General features: G+C 52.5%; 1 protein-coding gene across 3 annotated transcripts in view; it reads right to left on the bottom strand.

Annotated features, from left to right (window-relative positions):
* Positions 1-212: 212 nt before the first annotated feature.
* The window catches only part of STX18 (syntaxin 18), a 111,515-nt gene continuing 97,175 nt past the window's right edge, over positions 213-14,552 (bottom strand). For 2 of the 3 annotated variants that reach the window (XM_032493879.1, XM_032493883.1), the window contains 5 exons: positions 12,394-12,482; positions 5,149-5,207; positions 4,307-4,376; positions 1,914-1,994; positions 213-1,219 (listed from right to left, as the gene is read on the bottom strand). In XM_032493879.1, the coding sequence (XP_032349770.1) occupies positions 1,124-1,219; positions 1,914-1,994; positions 4,307-4,376; positions 5,149-5,207; positions 12,394-12,482 (395 nt within the window). In that variant the 3' untranslated portion in view covers positions 213-1,123. Of the gene's footprint in view, positions 1,220-1,913; positions 1,995-2,014; positions 3,109-4,306; positions 4,377-5,148; positions 5,208-12,393; positions 12,483-14,552 lie in introns of those variants that run through there. The other variant, XM_032493885.1, reaches the window with a different exon arrangement.

Here is a 14,552-nt window from a genome sequence, read left to right as displayed (position 1 = left end):
CAGACAGTAGATGTCATTGTCAAGGGTGTTTGGAAACAGTGGCCATGACCTCAGAGCAGTGGGTGTGCGTTACAGTCGCAGCCGCGAAGGACGTCGTGACGCTGTGGGGGTGCACAAAGAGCAATAACTACGTGCCAAAACGTCTGCTGCGTAGAGGTTATCTGTCAGCAGTTCCAGCCCATGTAAACGCAGTGCCAAGGCAACCCTATTTGTACTTTCTAGTAGACGTGTATTTTATTGACTGTAAACTCATTCACATGTAACTTTCAACATTTTCACTCTGCAAATAAAAGAACACAAGGATCCCTGTGCCCCCGGACTGTCTGTGCAGCGCGGAGCCCTCGCACCCACGCTGCTGGCCCCGCCTACACCGGACGCTTTCTGCACAGATGTGGCCGCGGGCGTCTGTGCTTCGAAGTCCAAGCAGGCGTTCTGGATTCCTGGGGCTCAGGGAGAGGCGGGGAGCAGCAGGCCCTCTGGACAAAAGCTCGTGGGCCCCAGTGGCAGGAAGTCAGGCCCTCCCCGCTGCCTGCCCACCAGGCAGGAGAGTGCCGGGGCAGCAGTTCTGGGCAAGCCGGGCCGTGGCCCAGAGGCCTGCCCCACGCTCCCTCCCTGGGCAGGAGGCAGGTGCGCATGCGCTGACTTAACGGTATTTATGGGAGTCACGACGGTATTTATGGGAGTCACAAGGCAGAGGGGGGTTTTCTCATGGACTGCACACCGAATCTATGTGTTGGTTGGCTCAGACAGACAAAAAGCCGCGGGGAACAAAGAAATGATCATCTGCTGTGAGAAGGCATTGACCAGCACTGTTTCTGCAGCCACCAGGAGGGAAAGGCTGGCGCCTCCTGAGACGGTGGCGGATGGGCCTGGCCTGCCCTCCCTCCCGGGGCGGCCCCCCCCCACAGCCTCAGGTCAGGTGCAGCGATAGCCACCCTCCCGTTTCCCCCCTGTGGCCTCAGGACTGTGACGCAGCCCACTTCCAACTGTGTCGTTTTCTTTCTCAGCTACTAGATGGGCACAGTCTGGGTGCACAGGTCCGGGTGTCCCTTTTGTGAGTGTGTCCCCCCCCCCACCCCTGTCTGACACCAGGACAAGGACCGCGCCATGCTGCCAGGGCAGGCTAGCTGTCGTACCAGTCGAGGAAGAGCAGCGAGAAGGAGCACATGACCAGGAAGAAGAGCACCCACACGCGGAAGCCAGCGTTGTTCTTGATGGCCTGGGGGCGGGGCGGGGTGGGTGAGAGGCCCTCCTCTCCCTGGGGGCTGTACCTGGGGGTTGCTCCAGCCCACCCTGACCTTGAATAGATGGCTTAATTATTAAGCAAAACAAAAATCGGTTTACAGTCTATCAGAAGACAAAAGGGTTCTGTTTCCCTCGCTGCTTAGCTGTTCTTTGGAAATTTTGCACAATTCTCCCAGGAGAAACAGCTCCTGTCCGCCCCAGGGTCCAGACCCTGCAGGCAGGCTCAGAGCACTGTGTCTCCTACCCTGGCTTATGTCTCCTAGCAGTGCAGTGACAGGGCGTCCACAAATGGTCCTACATCCACCCAAACCCGAGGACCGCATTCAGAAAACAAAGGCCATGCCACAGAGTCAACTGTGGAGGCCCCGTAAGCAGTGACCAGGGCTCTGGTCCTTGGTGCTGGTCCAACAAGCTTCTCCAGTGGCACCTGCCCTGGATTTAGGGAGCTGGTCTGACCCTTGCTGAGAGTGACCGCGTGCAACCCAGCTGGCTCCTCTGCAGGGGCCGAGCTTGGCGGGGACAGAACGGGACCAGCAGTGCACAGCTGTGAGATCAGCCCTGGGGCTCTGCCCCAGCCGGGCTCTCAGGCAGCCCTGACGCCAAGGCGACCACTGCCGCCCAGCCTCGGTGCCCCTCCAAATCAGACTCGGGGCCCAGAGGGTACCCACCTCTCTGATGTCTTCATTGCCCTCCTTGATATTCTCGGTTGCTCCGACTACTAGTTGGTGAATATTATCAATCTCGGCTTCCTGTGGAAGAAAAGTGGCACATAAATTCAGCCGCTGCCCCATCACCGAGTCTCTGTTACGACAGAAACAGCAGCTGCCGCTGACTGAGGGTGAGGCCCCGTGGATCCTCACAGCACCCTGAGAGGTAGGCAACACTCCCATTTACAAAAGGGAAGCTTAAGGCTCAGAGAAGCTTAATAACTTGCCCCAAGTCACACAGCACCCAAGTGGCAGGACTGGAACTGGACCCCGTGCCTGTGCGCCCTCCCCCGCTTGCTGGCTTCCTGTCTTCTCACCGGACCATACAGGACAAACACATAAGAGCTGCGATCGCAGAGCAGCTGCCACATGCCAGGGGCTTCCAAGTGCATGTGCTTTAAAGCATATGCTGGCTTCCAAAAGGTGCGGTGCACATCACTGTGTTTTCTCTCAAAAAAAGCTAAAGCTTAAAAATCACAACAGGATGCAGGATGTTTGCCAAAAATTTTACTCCAGATGACTGGAAAGCTTACACATGGGATCCTGGCCTAAGGAGCGCCTGGCTAATCACCACCGCTGCACAGGCTGTGAGCAAGGCCGGGGCCTGGGGAGCAGGACTGCCCACCTCGGCCTCCTCAGGGCGGTGGGGCGGGGGTGTAAGTGGGCACTTACGTTTTAGGGATGCCTGACTGACTCAGTACCACAGAGAGGAAAGCAGCCTTTTGCCACCTGATTGCAGCAGTGGATGTCACACAGTCCAAGGATGGAAGGGCCAGGGATGGCTTTGCTCTCTGTAACCGCACTTTTGGGGAGAATCTCCAAGTGGGAGCTCACTGACCACAGCCGATGCTCCCATGAGAGACGTCGGGAAGAACCACGTTGAATGTGGATGAAAACTCCCAGATAGACTCAACTCTTCTCAGGTCTTGGCAACTCCTGGGAGGCCAGGTAAGGCTCAGCCTGTGCCCTCAAGTCCCTGTGCAGTCCGCCCTGGGGTGTGACGCAGTGTGCAGCTGTGAGCTGTGGCCCGGGCACGCGTTTGGAACTCTGGAACAGTGGCTTCCTAACCGAGAACCAGCCCCCAACCAAGAATCAAGTGTGAATGGCAGTCAGAACTCCGTGTTGATCAGGCTCAGTGTAGGAGCAGAAGCAATGGCTGCAAAAAGTAAAACAGCTCTCACTGCATTTGGGCCACCCAAGCCCTCTGAGTATCACCGCATGTCAGCCACACTGCGGTCAGGCTCCCCAGGCCAGCGGCTCTGCGCGCTGCCCAGGCCTGCTGCAGCCACACCCAGAATGACAACGGTTCCCATGTCGGGAGCCTGTGGCAGGCCAGGCAATTCCCGGCGGTGAGAGAGTGGCTGAGAGCGACTCGGCCCCTTTCTGCAGAGGGCGTTGGGGCACGGGAGAGCCGCAGCTCACGCGATGGATGCTGGATGCGCCGTGGGGAACCAGGTGGGGGTGTCTGCCCCCACCTGGGTTCTGGGCTCCTTTCGCCACACCAAGCTGCCTCTAAGGACAAGTGGGCGCTGTGAGAGGGAAAACGTGAGTGGTTCTGTGTCAGGCGGCTGGACTGATGGCCACCGGGCTTCTAAGTGAAGATCAGCACACACATCCTAGACTAGTTCCTTCCATGTGCTAGCAAAAAGGCCAGCTCCCCCGAACCCAAACAGCTCTATGCACCCAATTTGCAATGACTGACTCTGGCCGTGTAGTTTTGGGGAAATTTTGTGAGTGGAGTATCTTAAGCCAAGGGGACAGTGAAGAAAAATGATTTTGTCTTTCAAACTCTTCCACAATATGTGGATTCTAAAAACAAAAGGGAAAATTTATCAGGTGTCTAAAATTTTGGGCCATTTATCGGCTGGATAACATGAAAATCCGCTCACAAGAACAATCACGTGTCCTGTGAGGACAGGACACTGAGATGGCAGGGTATTTTGAGACAGTCGAGTCAGCACTTGTAACATCACTGACTGAAAAGCTGCTACCACCGGGCACTGAGCTGGGTGCTTTCCGGGGGGTCTTCTCTGAACCTCACGACAACCATGCAAGGGTCACTCCAATTTATAGGTAAAAAACCATAGCTCAGAGAGGCTGCCCGGCTTCCCCGAGGGCATCCAGAACCAAGATCGCCTGCCTCCCTCATCTGGGCGCTCTGCCGCACAGGACAGGGGCCCGTGGAGAGCCACTCCCGTTTGCCAAGGCAGCTCCCGGGACTGGGAGGCCCTCCCCGTGTGCGCTGGGCACCGGGTGCGCCAGCTGCAGAGGCCGGACGACCTCGGGAGAAACGCCCTGAGGTGAGTTTATTCCTCTTTGAAGCTAAAACTTAAAACAACTTTGGTTTTTCTTACCTGTTGTAAAACCTTCTCTGTGAATATCTCCTGGAGTCTGGAAATTTCAACCACTTTCCCTTCGATTTGCCTTCATAAAAAAAAATAGGTTACACATTACCTGTTAGTACCTGGTGATCTTAACAGCAGTGTCATACATTTCCAAAGAAATCATGTCTTCTAAGTGAAGGCAGAGGGGAGAGGGAACACCATGTCATCCATGAGAGAGGGAGGGGACACCGTGTCAGGCTCAGGGGAGGAGAACACGGGCAGAGAAGGTTCACGCCACTCACTGGTTCCCTTTTAATGTCCCTCAGTTTAGTGGGGCGCACTGGACTGTTTGGAAATCCACCCTCCCACCCTTGCATAAGCTGACCTGAGGGGCCCCTGCCTGGGCCCCAGCTGCAAACCCTCCTCTAACGCTGAGCCCTGTCCCCGCAACCACAGTGACACGGGGTGGGGATTCAAAAGAAAACGTCAGACTTATGTCGATGACCCAATTTTGTTACTGCTCAGCAGGTTAGAGGTCCCCTTTCATCTCAGAGGAGTTAAATGTAAACCGCGCCCACGTGGCGGTGATCACAGGTGGTGCAGTTTGCTGTCACTGACCGAGCCCCTGGGATGGGGTGGCAGCACCCGGGAGCCTCGTGGCAGCCTGCGGGGGGCTACCGCACTGGCCCACAAGTTGAGGGGAGTCAGTGAATTGGGGCCGTCTTCTTGACCCCCGAAACGGCTCCCGGGGGCTACACTTGGCCCAAGGGCCACATGTGGATGCCTGGGCACCAAAGTAAATGAATGAAGTTCCTAGTTTCTGGGGAAGTTGGAAACTGGGCCATCAGCTCACAAAGCAACCACGTGCGTACCTCACTTCATCAAACAGGCTGTTCATTTCACCAATTAGGCGCTGATTTTCTTGTTCAAACTGTAAGGAAACAAATACATAAGGATGACATCATACTGAACTCCGGTCTCAAAAGCAACACAGCCAAAGGCTAGTGTCTAGCAAGACGTGTCTGTCTGGAAACCTTTGATCTGCCCTCCGACAATCAACCACCAAGTCCCTCTTTCCAAGACACTGAGTGTCAGCGTGAGAGTACCCAGGCTTCAGGGAGCACACAGAGCCCCGCAGAGCAGCAGGGCTGCCTGTGGCCGGACTGCTCCGCCTCACTCCTCTGAGCTGCAGGCTGGCCTGATGACTGTGACCAGAGTGCAGAGGCGTGCGGGGTGGCCTCAGCCGTGCTCCCCGCCTGCCCCCTTCTCTCTGGGCTCTACCGGCCTTTGTTTTCTGCCTCTGCTGCCTTCGTGTTTAAATAGAGCAGGAGGGCGCCTGGCTGTACCGAGAGCTGGGCAGGGGCAGGACTGTACTGGCATGCGGTCTGACTTCAGGGCCCTGCTTTGCTAATCCACCACGACAGGGATGGAGGCCCAGGAGCCGGAGGAGCGGTATTCCCAGTGCTTGGACTGGCACCAGGCCTCAGGGCTCAGTCTGTGCAAGGGCACCACCCTGACCATCCTTGCCCGCTCGATACTGGCCAGGCGCAGGGACGGCGCATCGCAAGTGTCACCGTGGTGTGGGGCCCAGAAGAGCTTCTCCTCACCGTGTGGTCCATGAGGGCAGCTCTGTCTACATGTGCCCACTCCTCCATCTCCTCCCCAACCTGTCCCACATGTCCCCAGCTCACAGGTCACCTTCTCCGAGATACTGTCCTACGCCTTGGAGCTCAGAGGTACTTCTCCGCTTTCTAACCCTGGCCTAGCGTCTTCTGAAAGCCCCTCAGGACGTTAACCATTTTCTGCCGTCTACTAAGTTGTGTGTGTCCCAAACTTCCTGTGTGATTGTGGGTGGGAAACGTATTGAACCCACATACATTTGAAAAAGCCACACACATGTTCTGTTTTTGACATCTATTCAAGCTGTGGTCAAACCTACACGTCCTCTGAGGCACTCTCTGTGCTGGGCAGTGTGTAAGGAACGGAGAGAAGGGAGCTCTTGCCCTCCAGAGGCTCCCAGTCCAACTGAAGACCTGGTTATCATTTGCTTAGTGAAGCAACAATGGAGGGAGAAGATGATGGTTAGAGAACTCAGAAAGACCACCAGGGCGTGCCGGGCTCTCCGCACATAGAGGCTCGTTTCACCAGGGAGGGGAGCTGTGTCCTCTCACCTCTGCCCCTGCAGCGTCTTTTGCTACCCTTCTCCACCCATCCCTGCGTCCCGCACCCTTCAACTCTGCCTGGCCCACTCCCACTCCCCGGACACACCTGGGGAGGCCTCACTTCCCCTAGTCAGGGCTCCTTAACATTAACAGTCCTCTCCACCCTCCAGCCCCTTCGTTCCTTCCCCACCATCTTTAAGTTCTGCCTTCATCATCCCCCACCTCCCTCTGCCCAGGCCAGCTCTCAGCCTATGGTGGCTTTACCCCCTGGCTGAGGAACTCCAACTGGTCCCAAGAGATCCAGTCCAGGTGCCTTCTTTGTCCTCAGACACGGCAGGGCAGGTTTAGCCATGTTCTCTCAGCCCCTCTCTCTTTAAAAGGCTCTTCTGCACTTGCCCGCATCACTACACCCCCACACTTGTTTAGGGGCCTGTCTCTCCTCCTGGGGCGGGGCCGGCTCTCTCCTCTGGACACCAACCCCAGTGCAGGGCCTGAAATACTGCAGGGCACTGTTCATCAAAACACAGAGTCTTCTGCTCCACCCCAAACCCACTGGGTCAGAGGACTGGCAGGTGACAAGGTACTGCGATGGCTCTTCAAATCTGCATCAAAAAGGCTATTTAAGAGAATAAAAATTGCACTTTTTAAAGTATCAGCTGTCAACAGTTACCTTAGAGTCCAGTATTTAAGACGAAATACAATTACCTCAGCATGTAGGTGCTAATTTGACTAATTCTCAGGTACTTTACTCAGGGTTATTTATTTATTTATTTAGGCAGAGGAAATTTTCTTTGAATTTTTCTAATGACAAAATATGGCTCTACCCTCTTAAGTCTACAGTCCTTTAATGCTTTTAAACTGTTCCTAAACAAAACTAACTAGGGGTTTGAAGTGGTTTGTTACTGAACGTTCCTTAGGAACAAAACTTCCTATGTTTGCTCCCCGACTGAAGGGCACGTGGCTTCCTTTTGGGGCTCTTGGGAATTGTTACTTCTGAAGGGCTCCTGTTAGCAGCGGTCAGGAGGTCAGGAGTCGGTCAGATTCTGGCTCTGATTTCCTCCCAGCCCATGGCTTGTTGATGCCACCTGAGAAATACCTAGTTCCCAGAGGAAGTGAGAGAAACAAATGCCTCAGGGGTCTAACTGTGATTTAGGTGAGAGGTTTGCCAACAGCCAGCCGGCTTCATGGAGAGCAGCCTCCGTTTAGGGGGCTGCAGTTACAATGAAACTGCATTTAAAAAAACAACAGAACTGGTTTCCCACAGCCATTCAGTGAGATCTGGCAGGGCGCAGGGAGACCAGGTAGTGGCCAGGTTGCTGACCACATTCACTTGCGCCAGGCTTCAGGCCATTCATTTTTACACTCACATAACACGCTTGCCAAGGCAGCCACCCACCTGGGTCTGCCTGCTCTTTCCTTGAGAGCATACTACCTCTCTCTTAATAAATCCTTGCTTTGCTTTCTTAACCTCCGCGTCTTGTCTCTGAATTCCTTCTGTGACAAGAACCGCTCGACCCCAACAGGACTAGTCATGAGCCTTCTGTGTGGCCTGTCAGTTTCTCCTTGTGAACAGATGTGGTTGGTGATTCTTATCCTTTCCTGCCTGCTCCTGAAGGTGGGGAGCGACAGCTCCTTCATCTGCTAAGCTGTATGCGCTTGGGCAGATAACTTAACCTCTCTGTGCTTCTGTCTTCATCAGTAAACTGAGAATAACTGTAGTACTTAATAGAGTTGTGAGGAGGAAGACATATACAAACACACGTAAGCTGCTTGTTAGTCTCTTTGGGACATAGAGTCTGGATTCAAAATAGTCATTAAATGCTTTGAAGGCCCCTTTCCCCGCCCTGGTTTTAAATTCTAGTGGGCCACTGAGACTCCTGGTCACTTCACTCTCAAAGCATGAGAAACGTGCACACACAGCGCCCCCTGGGGCTCGCTAGCAGCTCACACAGGCAGGGGCCTCCCCTGGAGCAGTGCTGACTGTGGCCGGGTCTCCAAGATCAGCACCAAGGACAGGGCTACCCGAGGCCCAGGGAAGACAAACCTGCCGTCTTCATCTCTCAGAGTCACTGAAAGGGGGACAAGGGGCCTGGATGATGGGGAAGGCGGGCAGGTAGGACCGGACAAGCATGACAGCAGCTGCCTATCCTGCTGGGCTCCCTCCGTGGCCCGTTTCACTCTACACTGTTTGGGTTTCACACCAAAATTCAGTGTTCTCCCTCAGTGCAGACCGATGCCCCCAGCAACCCTCCCACCCCCCGACAAGAGTGGTAGGCATCATGGCTGAGAGTCCAGGACTTGGGCATTTTCTGTAAAATGGGGCCAGCCACAGTCCCTACCACAATGAGGCAGCATAAATTAATAAATGCTCAAGTGCTCAGAGCGGCATTGGGCGCACAGTGTTACATGCATGTTAGGCGATATGATTTAACTGCCTTATTCAATTTGAAGTCAGTCAGACTTTCCAACAGGGCCCCCCAGAAGGGTTTATAATCTTGTTTAAAGGATACGGCTCCACACTGTGAATACACTGTTACAGAAATCCTGTTCTAATCTAATCCTCTTCACTATAGTTTTAAAAAGAAAGTCACTCCTACAAAGGCCTTTGAGTTAAAGTGAGGCCAGGAGAAGTGTCTGCAAAGACCTGAGAGCAGTTCACTGAATCAAGACTATGTGCCCACCGGGGCCTGAACCCACAGGGGGCTCAGCCTAGAAACCAGCCCACACCCTTGGCTCAGGAGCCCACTGCCCAACCCCCCTGGGCTCTTCAAGACACGCCTTATCTGTGCCAAACACCTTCACACCCTTGGCCCTGTGACCCTCCCCTGACCCCAGCTGTGCCCTGTGACCCTCCCCAGCTTTCACCCGGGTGGTGCTCAAATCCTATCAACAATTCTTGTGTTTTCAATGAGTAAGCTATGCTTGGCCACAGACCATAAGCCCTGCCAACCAGCCACCTGGGGATTGGGTTAAGGGGACAAGGGTTAAGGACACTTTTTATGCTAATTAAAGAACAGAAGTCACATTCATGTCTTTAAAAATTACCCCAAGGAATACATCAGTAAGTGCAGTGACTTCACTGAGGTAAGTAAAATGAACGTGGGCTCAGAAAGGAGGTATTTTCTCTGCGTAACATCACAAACCATTCTGTTGCACTCAGCCTGACCACAAAACATCTGCTTATATTAACTCAAAGGCATGGATATACCTGTATCAACAGGGATGAGTGGAAATGTATTGTGCAAATTATATACTACTCTGTAGCCATTTTGGAAAGTGTAACAACTGCTCCTTTGGGTGAAATAATGAATTAAATTGCTATTATAGGGCTTAATTCATTATTTTACCCTGAGGAAAAATTCCAACGCCATGGTTATGAATTATGACCACAATTTTCTATAATACTTCCCAATTTAAAACCAATGGTGTGGCATGTCTCTCTCTTCATTTTCAGGATTGAGCCTTTTAAATAAGATTTGGGTTAGTCAGACTGTAAGATATGGGACTTATTTATTAGTCCCAATTAAGAAAGAAGTTACCTGAACATCAATTTGCTTGTCATAAAAGTACTGAACAATGCAGCCTTCTGCCCAGTCCACTTGCAGTAACCCAGTATAACTTAGGGAGGTCCTGCTGATTCTGACTGCTTTAGTCACTGATATTGTGACACCGAACTAGCTCACATTATTTGGAGTGGTCACTGGCGTGTTCTCAGGCGGTGCTCCAGTTAGGACAGTACGATGAAATGGAGGCTTAGGGCAGCCACAGTCATTACGGAGAGAAGAGCCTTCGAACACATGTTTTTCACGGGCATCAGCTAAATCACATTCCAAACACACACAGCGAACGCCGTTCCGCGCGGGCACAGCAGCCCTGTCCTGCTCTGAGGAGCCGCTAGCAGAGCAGCCGCCGTGGGCCCTGCACTCTGCTGGGCGCTCGTACGTACGTGACCGCGTTCCCGGCAGCCCATGGCGGGTGGGTGAGTCTTACCAAACTGAAGTTCAGTGGGGTTCATTTTCCCGCCCCCAAATTACACAGACAGGAGGTGATGTAAAGAGGATTCAGATCCAACTCTGTCAAGTCCCAGAGCCCATGCTCTCGCACCATCTCTCCTGGGGCCGAGCAGCAGCTGATGGGATCTCCTTCCCGCCCGCCTCCCCGTGCAGCCCCCACGCACCCAGCAGCTTCCAAGCGCACGGCTGCAACGTGCACAAGCTGCTGCTGCCCACCCCCGCCTGCAGGGGCCAGGCGGCTCCCTGGCGAGCAACGGAGGCTGCTGTTCTTGTAGCTGCTTCCTTTCTCAAGTGGTGCAGTGTATTTTTAAAAAGCCCTAAACAGAAGCTAAGTTCTGCCTAAATACAAATGCATTCTTTCTTACTGAAGAGACAGTGCTTCACATATTTTTATCTCTAGCAAAGATCTGTGGTCATGTGACCACATTCATAAAGTTACTTTGTATAAATTGAAGGAAAACTATGAGATTTGGCCATGACTTGGCTCTAACAGAGCACGGTCAAACTGTTCTTCAGTCTGTTGGCTTCTCCGCCTTGGCCTGCCCTCCAGCATTGTGTCCCCCTGGGGATGTCCTTTGCCTTTCTCTCCCTGGTACACGCTGTTTCCAACACCTGCAGTGAGATGTCTCCCACAGTCACGTCTCTAGCCCGAGACTCAAGCCTGGGATCCCACTGCCCACCAGGCACCTCCCACAGATGTCCCCCAGGCCCCACACCTCACACCTGTCCCTGATGGGAGGACCATCGCCTGCCCAGCCTTCCCCTGACTGCCGTTGTTCTGTTTTCACAAGTTAGAAAGCCCCACCCAGCTTCTTTCCCACCCCCTCACTTCCTCACACGCCCTACTGCCCTCAACGATCACCAAGTCCAGTCCACTCCCCCAGCATCTCTCTCCTCTCTGTCCTCACTCCTGCTCCCTGGCCAACGCCCTCTTCATCCTCTCTCAGCTGGACTGCGCCGTGACAGTGGCTGGCTGGGGTCGTACTGCCGTCCTCCTCCGCACCCTCCACAGCGCGGGGCTCCGGGTCACACACCTGCTGGGTTGGTGAGCGCTGAGCATGTGCTCCAAGGCAGGGGTGCATTCTGGGCCATGAAAGAAGCTGGGGAGGAAGGCAGGAGCCTGGCAGGCTGCTTTACAGTGTCTGAGCTATTCCTGAGCTCAGAATTATGTTTGTCTATCAAGGAACAGACAGCTCTGCTTCTTGTTCCAAAGGTAGTCCTAGAGGCTCTGAGGGAGCACCCCCCAAAGCAAGCCCCAAGTCACAGCCAACAGCATCGTCACTGGAATCAGCTTCACGCTCTTAAAGTGATGATCTTAAGGGGAAACTGCTCATCTGGTGAACAAATGTTTGTGAAGCAGTGCTGAGCAGAAAACACACAGAGCTCAGCCAGGCCAGCTCTGAGCTGTACACGGACCCTGCCGGAAACAAATGCGCAGGGGTCTGGCCAAATTGGTCACTTTCCTTTTGAAATTCACCCAGAGATGATACACTAAAATTGGCAACCAAGGGAGAGGTAACTAAAAGGAGGTGATACTGGCAGTTAAGGTGGTTACTCTTTTCATTTTTCAGTCATTATTTACGCCTTCTTCACATTACCACACACCAGAGGTTCAAACAATTAAAAAGCACCACAGAAGCAATTATAAAAGACCCATTTAGAACAGAAGACTGTTTTACTGCTGCTGAAAAGACATCTAATATTAGTAAAATTACTCCAAGGCAATTTCTTCTTTAATTATGCTACTGCAAATTTAAGATGTATGAAAAGCATACTAAAAATTAGGAAATCAAGTGGATAATTGTACCTAAAATACTTATTTATAACTTTTAAGACTCTGTATAGAAGTTACGGCAAGGGCATTTAGGATGGCCTCTTACTCAATGAACTATTCTTACTGAAACTAGTTAAAAATACATGACTAGGCAGAGAGAAGCATTACCATTTGTATTTCTTCTGGGGATAATTCATCTTCGCCTTTGCCATCTCCCCAGGTTCCCAGTCCAGGCTGTGTTTCAGCCGGAATTTTTTCTGTTAAAAAAAAAATTGAAAACAGACAGAAGGCAAAATATTCACTTTAGAATGTTGGCTTAGGATGCAGGCATGTTTAGAAACATGAGATGTAATGGAATCACAGAGCTCTGTCCATCACTGTTGGTCAACATTCAGGCACCGCAGCACGATTCCTTACAATGTTTAGACCCGTGTGTGCGCACGCGCGCACATGCGTGCAGGGTAGAGGGCCTATGCAGTTTCAGTACTGCCACGATCTCAGCAAAGGTCACAAACCAAATGGACAATCCTCTGCCCACCCCCAACCTCGGCCTAGAAATAACGTACAGTTTTGTGTGTGTGGTAGTGTGCTTTTCACAAAGATATCAACAGTAACATTCTAAAACTTGCTTCTTATAACTTAACAGTGCATCTTGGTGATTATCCTACGTCACTCCACATAAGTCTACCTCATTCTTTTAAATTGAGGCACAACATCCCACTGAAAGGAACTCTTTATGTAACCTAACTCCACTGATAAGCCCTTGGTTGTTTTGGATCTTCTGCTAGTACAAAGGTCCGCGCGCTGGTCCATGCTGGGAGCGTTCTGGTGCAGTCCAGGACAGGAACCTGGGCACGGACTGCTGACTGGCGGGGAGTGAGCATTTTAACCTAGGAACTCTTTGACCATGAGCACATAAACACAGGCTGGACCCGGAAGGGGCTGCGCCGCCCAGGGCTGTGTTAGAGGCCCGCACGGCTCATCGCTGGGGGGCTGGGAGCAGGGGGTGGGTGGAAGGCAGGGGGCCGCTCTTTCTACAGGTGACTTTGTGTCTGGTGTCTCGGCAGTGCCTCTGGGCTTGTCAGTGACTTGCCAAGCACTCAAAGGCAAACACGACTCCTTTTTCCTCTCTTCCTCAAACTCAGTACATTCCCCATAGTTGCTCTCAGCTCCATGAGATGTACAGAAGTCCAGAGTTTTTGTTTTGAGATGTGTAAGGGAAAAGAACATAACGACAGTGCCAGTTCAGAGAAAGCAGGCTAGGCAGGCCCTGTGCTCCAGGGATGGTCATTACTCTGGATACATCATCACGGAAAAACTCCATGTCATCCCACGACTTTGTGCAAGTTTTTAAAAGATGGCTGTTTTTGTCAGAACTGTCATATTTATAAAAGACACATTTATATATAATTTAGATATAATAAATACAGCACATATAAATGTCATACATAATTTTGATATGAAAGACGTATTTATAAAAGACAGGCTGAAAGCATCTTTAGAGGCTGATGAGGTGCTTTCCTGACAACCTTCTTCAGGTAGGAACATCTGCACTTGTCACTCACCTCCTCCCAGCCCTCTGTCTCCTACTTGACCTCATTATGGTATCCACCTCAAGTCTTCACTTTTATGTTTTTCAAGGGTAAGAACACCAAATTAGCAATACAGAAACACCACATCGGAAGCAAGCACAAACGAGCTCTGAGCTAGAACAGAAAGCCTGTTAAGAGGACACATGCTCACTCGCCATCTGGAACCATCCTGACCTGGAGCCATCCTGACCTGCAGCCGTAAGGATCAGCCTGCAGCGCGCGCTCCCACACCAGTGCTCCGCCCAGACCTCCTGCGCGCCGCGGGGTCAAGAGACCCGGGCCCAGACTCCCTGGTCCTGCACTCAAGGCCGCCTGTACGGTATGGCCCACCCACCTTTAAGGCCCACCCCTCCTCGCCTGTGAGTTTTACTGACCCAGAAGTCCTTTCTTTCCTGACTACATTCCATGTCTCGCCCAGGCTCTCTGGCTTCTGAGCATTTACTCATGCTGTTCCCTCTGCCTAGAACATTCTAAGCTTCCATGTTTTCAGGTCCAGACTCGTTTCTCAGGGCCACCTCCTCCTGAAGTCCCCTGACCCTCTGAGTGACTGTCCTTCCCACGGGTGCCCCCTCTGACGGCACCACTCGCTTTCTCCGGGGCGGGAGTCTCATCTTCCCTGTCGACTGTGAGCTCTCCGAGGCCAGGACCCACGGCTCGCTTGAGAAGTGCAGGAAGTATAAACAGCCACACCTGTCTTCGCAGAAACCAACGTCAGGAAACAGATTATAAATGGGT

The sequence above is a fragment of the Camelus ferus genome, chromosome 2 (genome assembly GCF_009834535.1).
Source record: "Camelus ferus isolate YT-003-E chromosome 2, BCGSAC_Cfer_1.0, whole genome shotgun sequence".
Lineage (NCBI taxonomy): Eukaryota > Metazoa > Chordata > Mammalia > Artiodactyla > Camelidae > Camelus > Camelus ferus.
The sequence above is the reverse complement of the archived record's forward strand: the minus strand, read 5'-3'. Positions and strand labels throughout refer to the sequence as shown.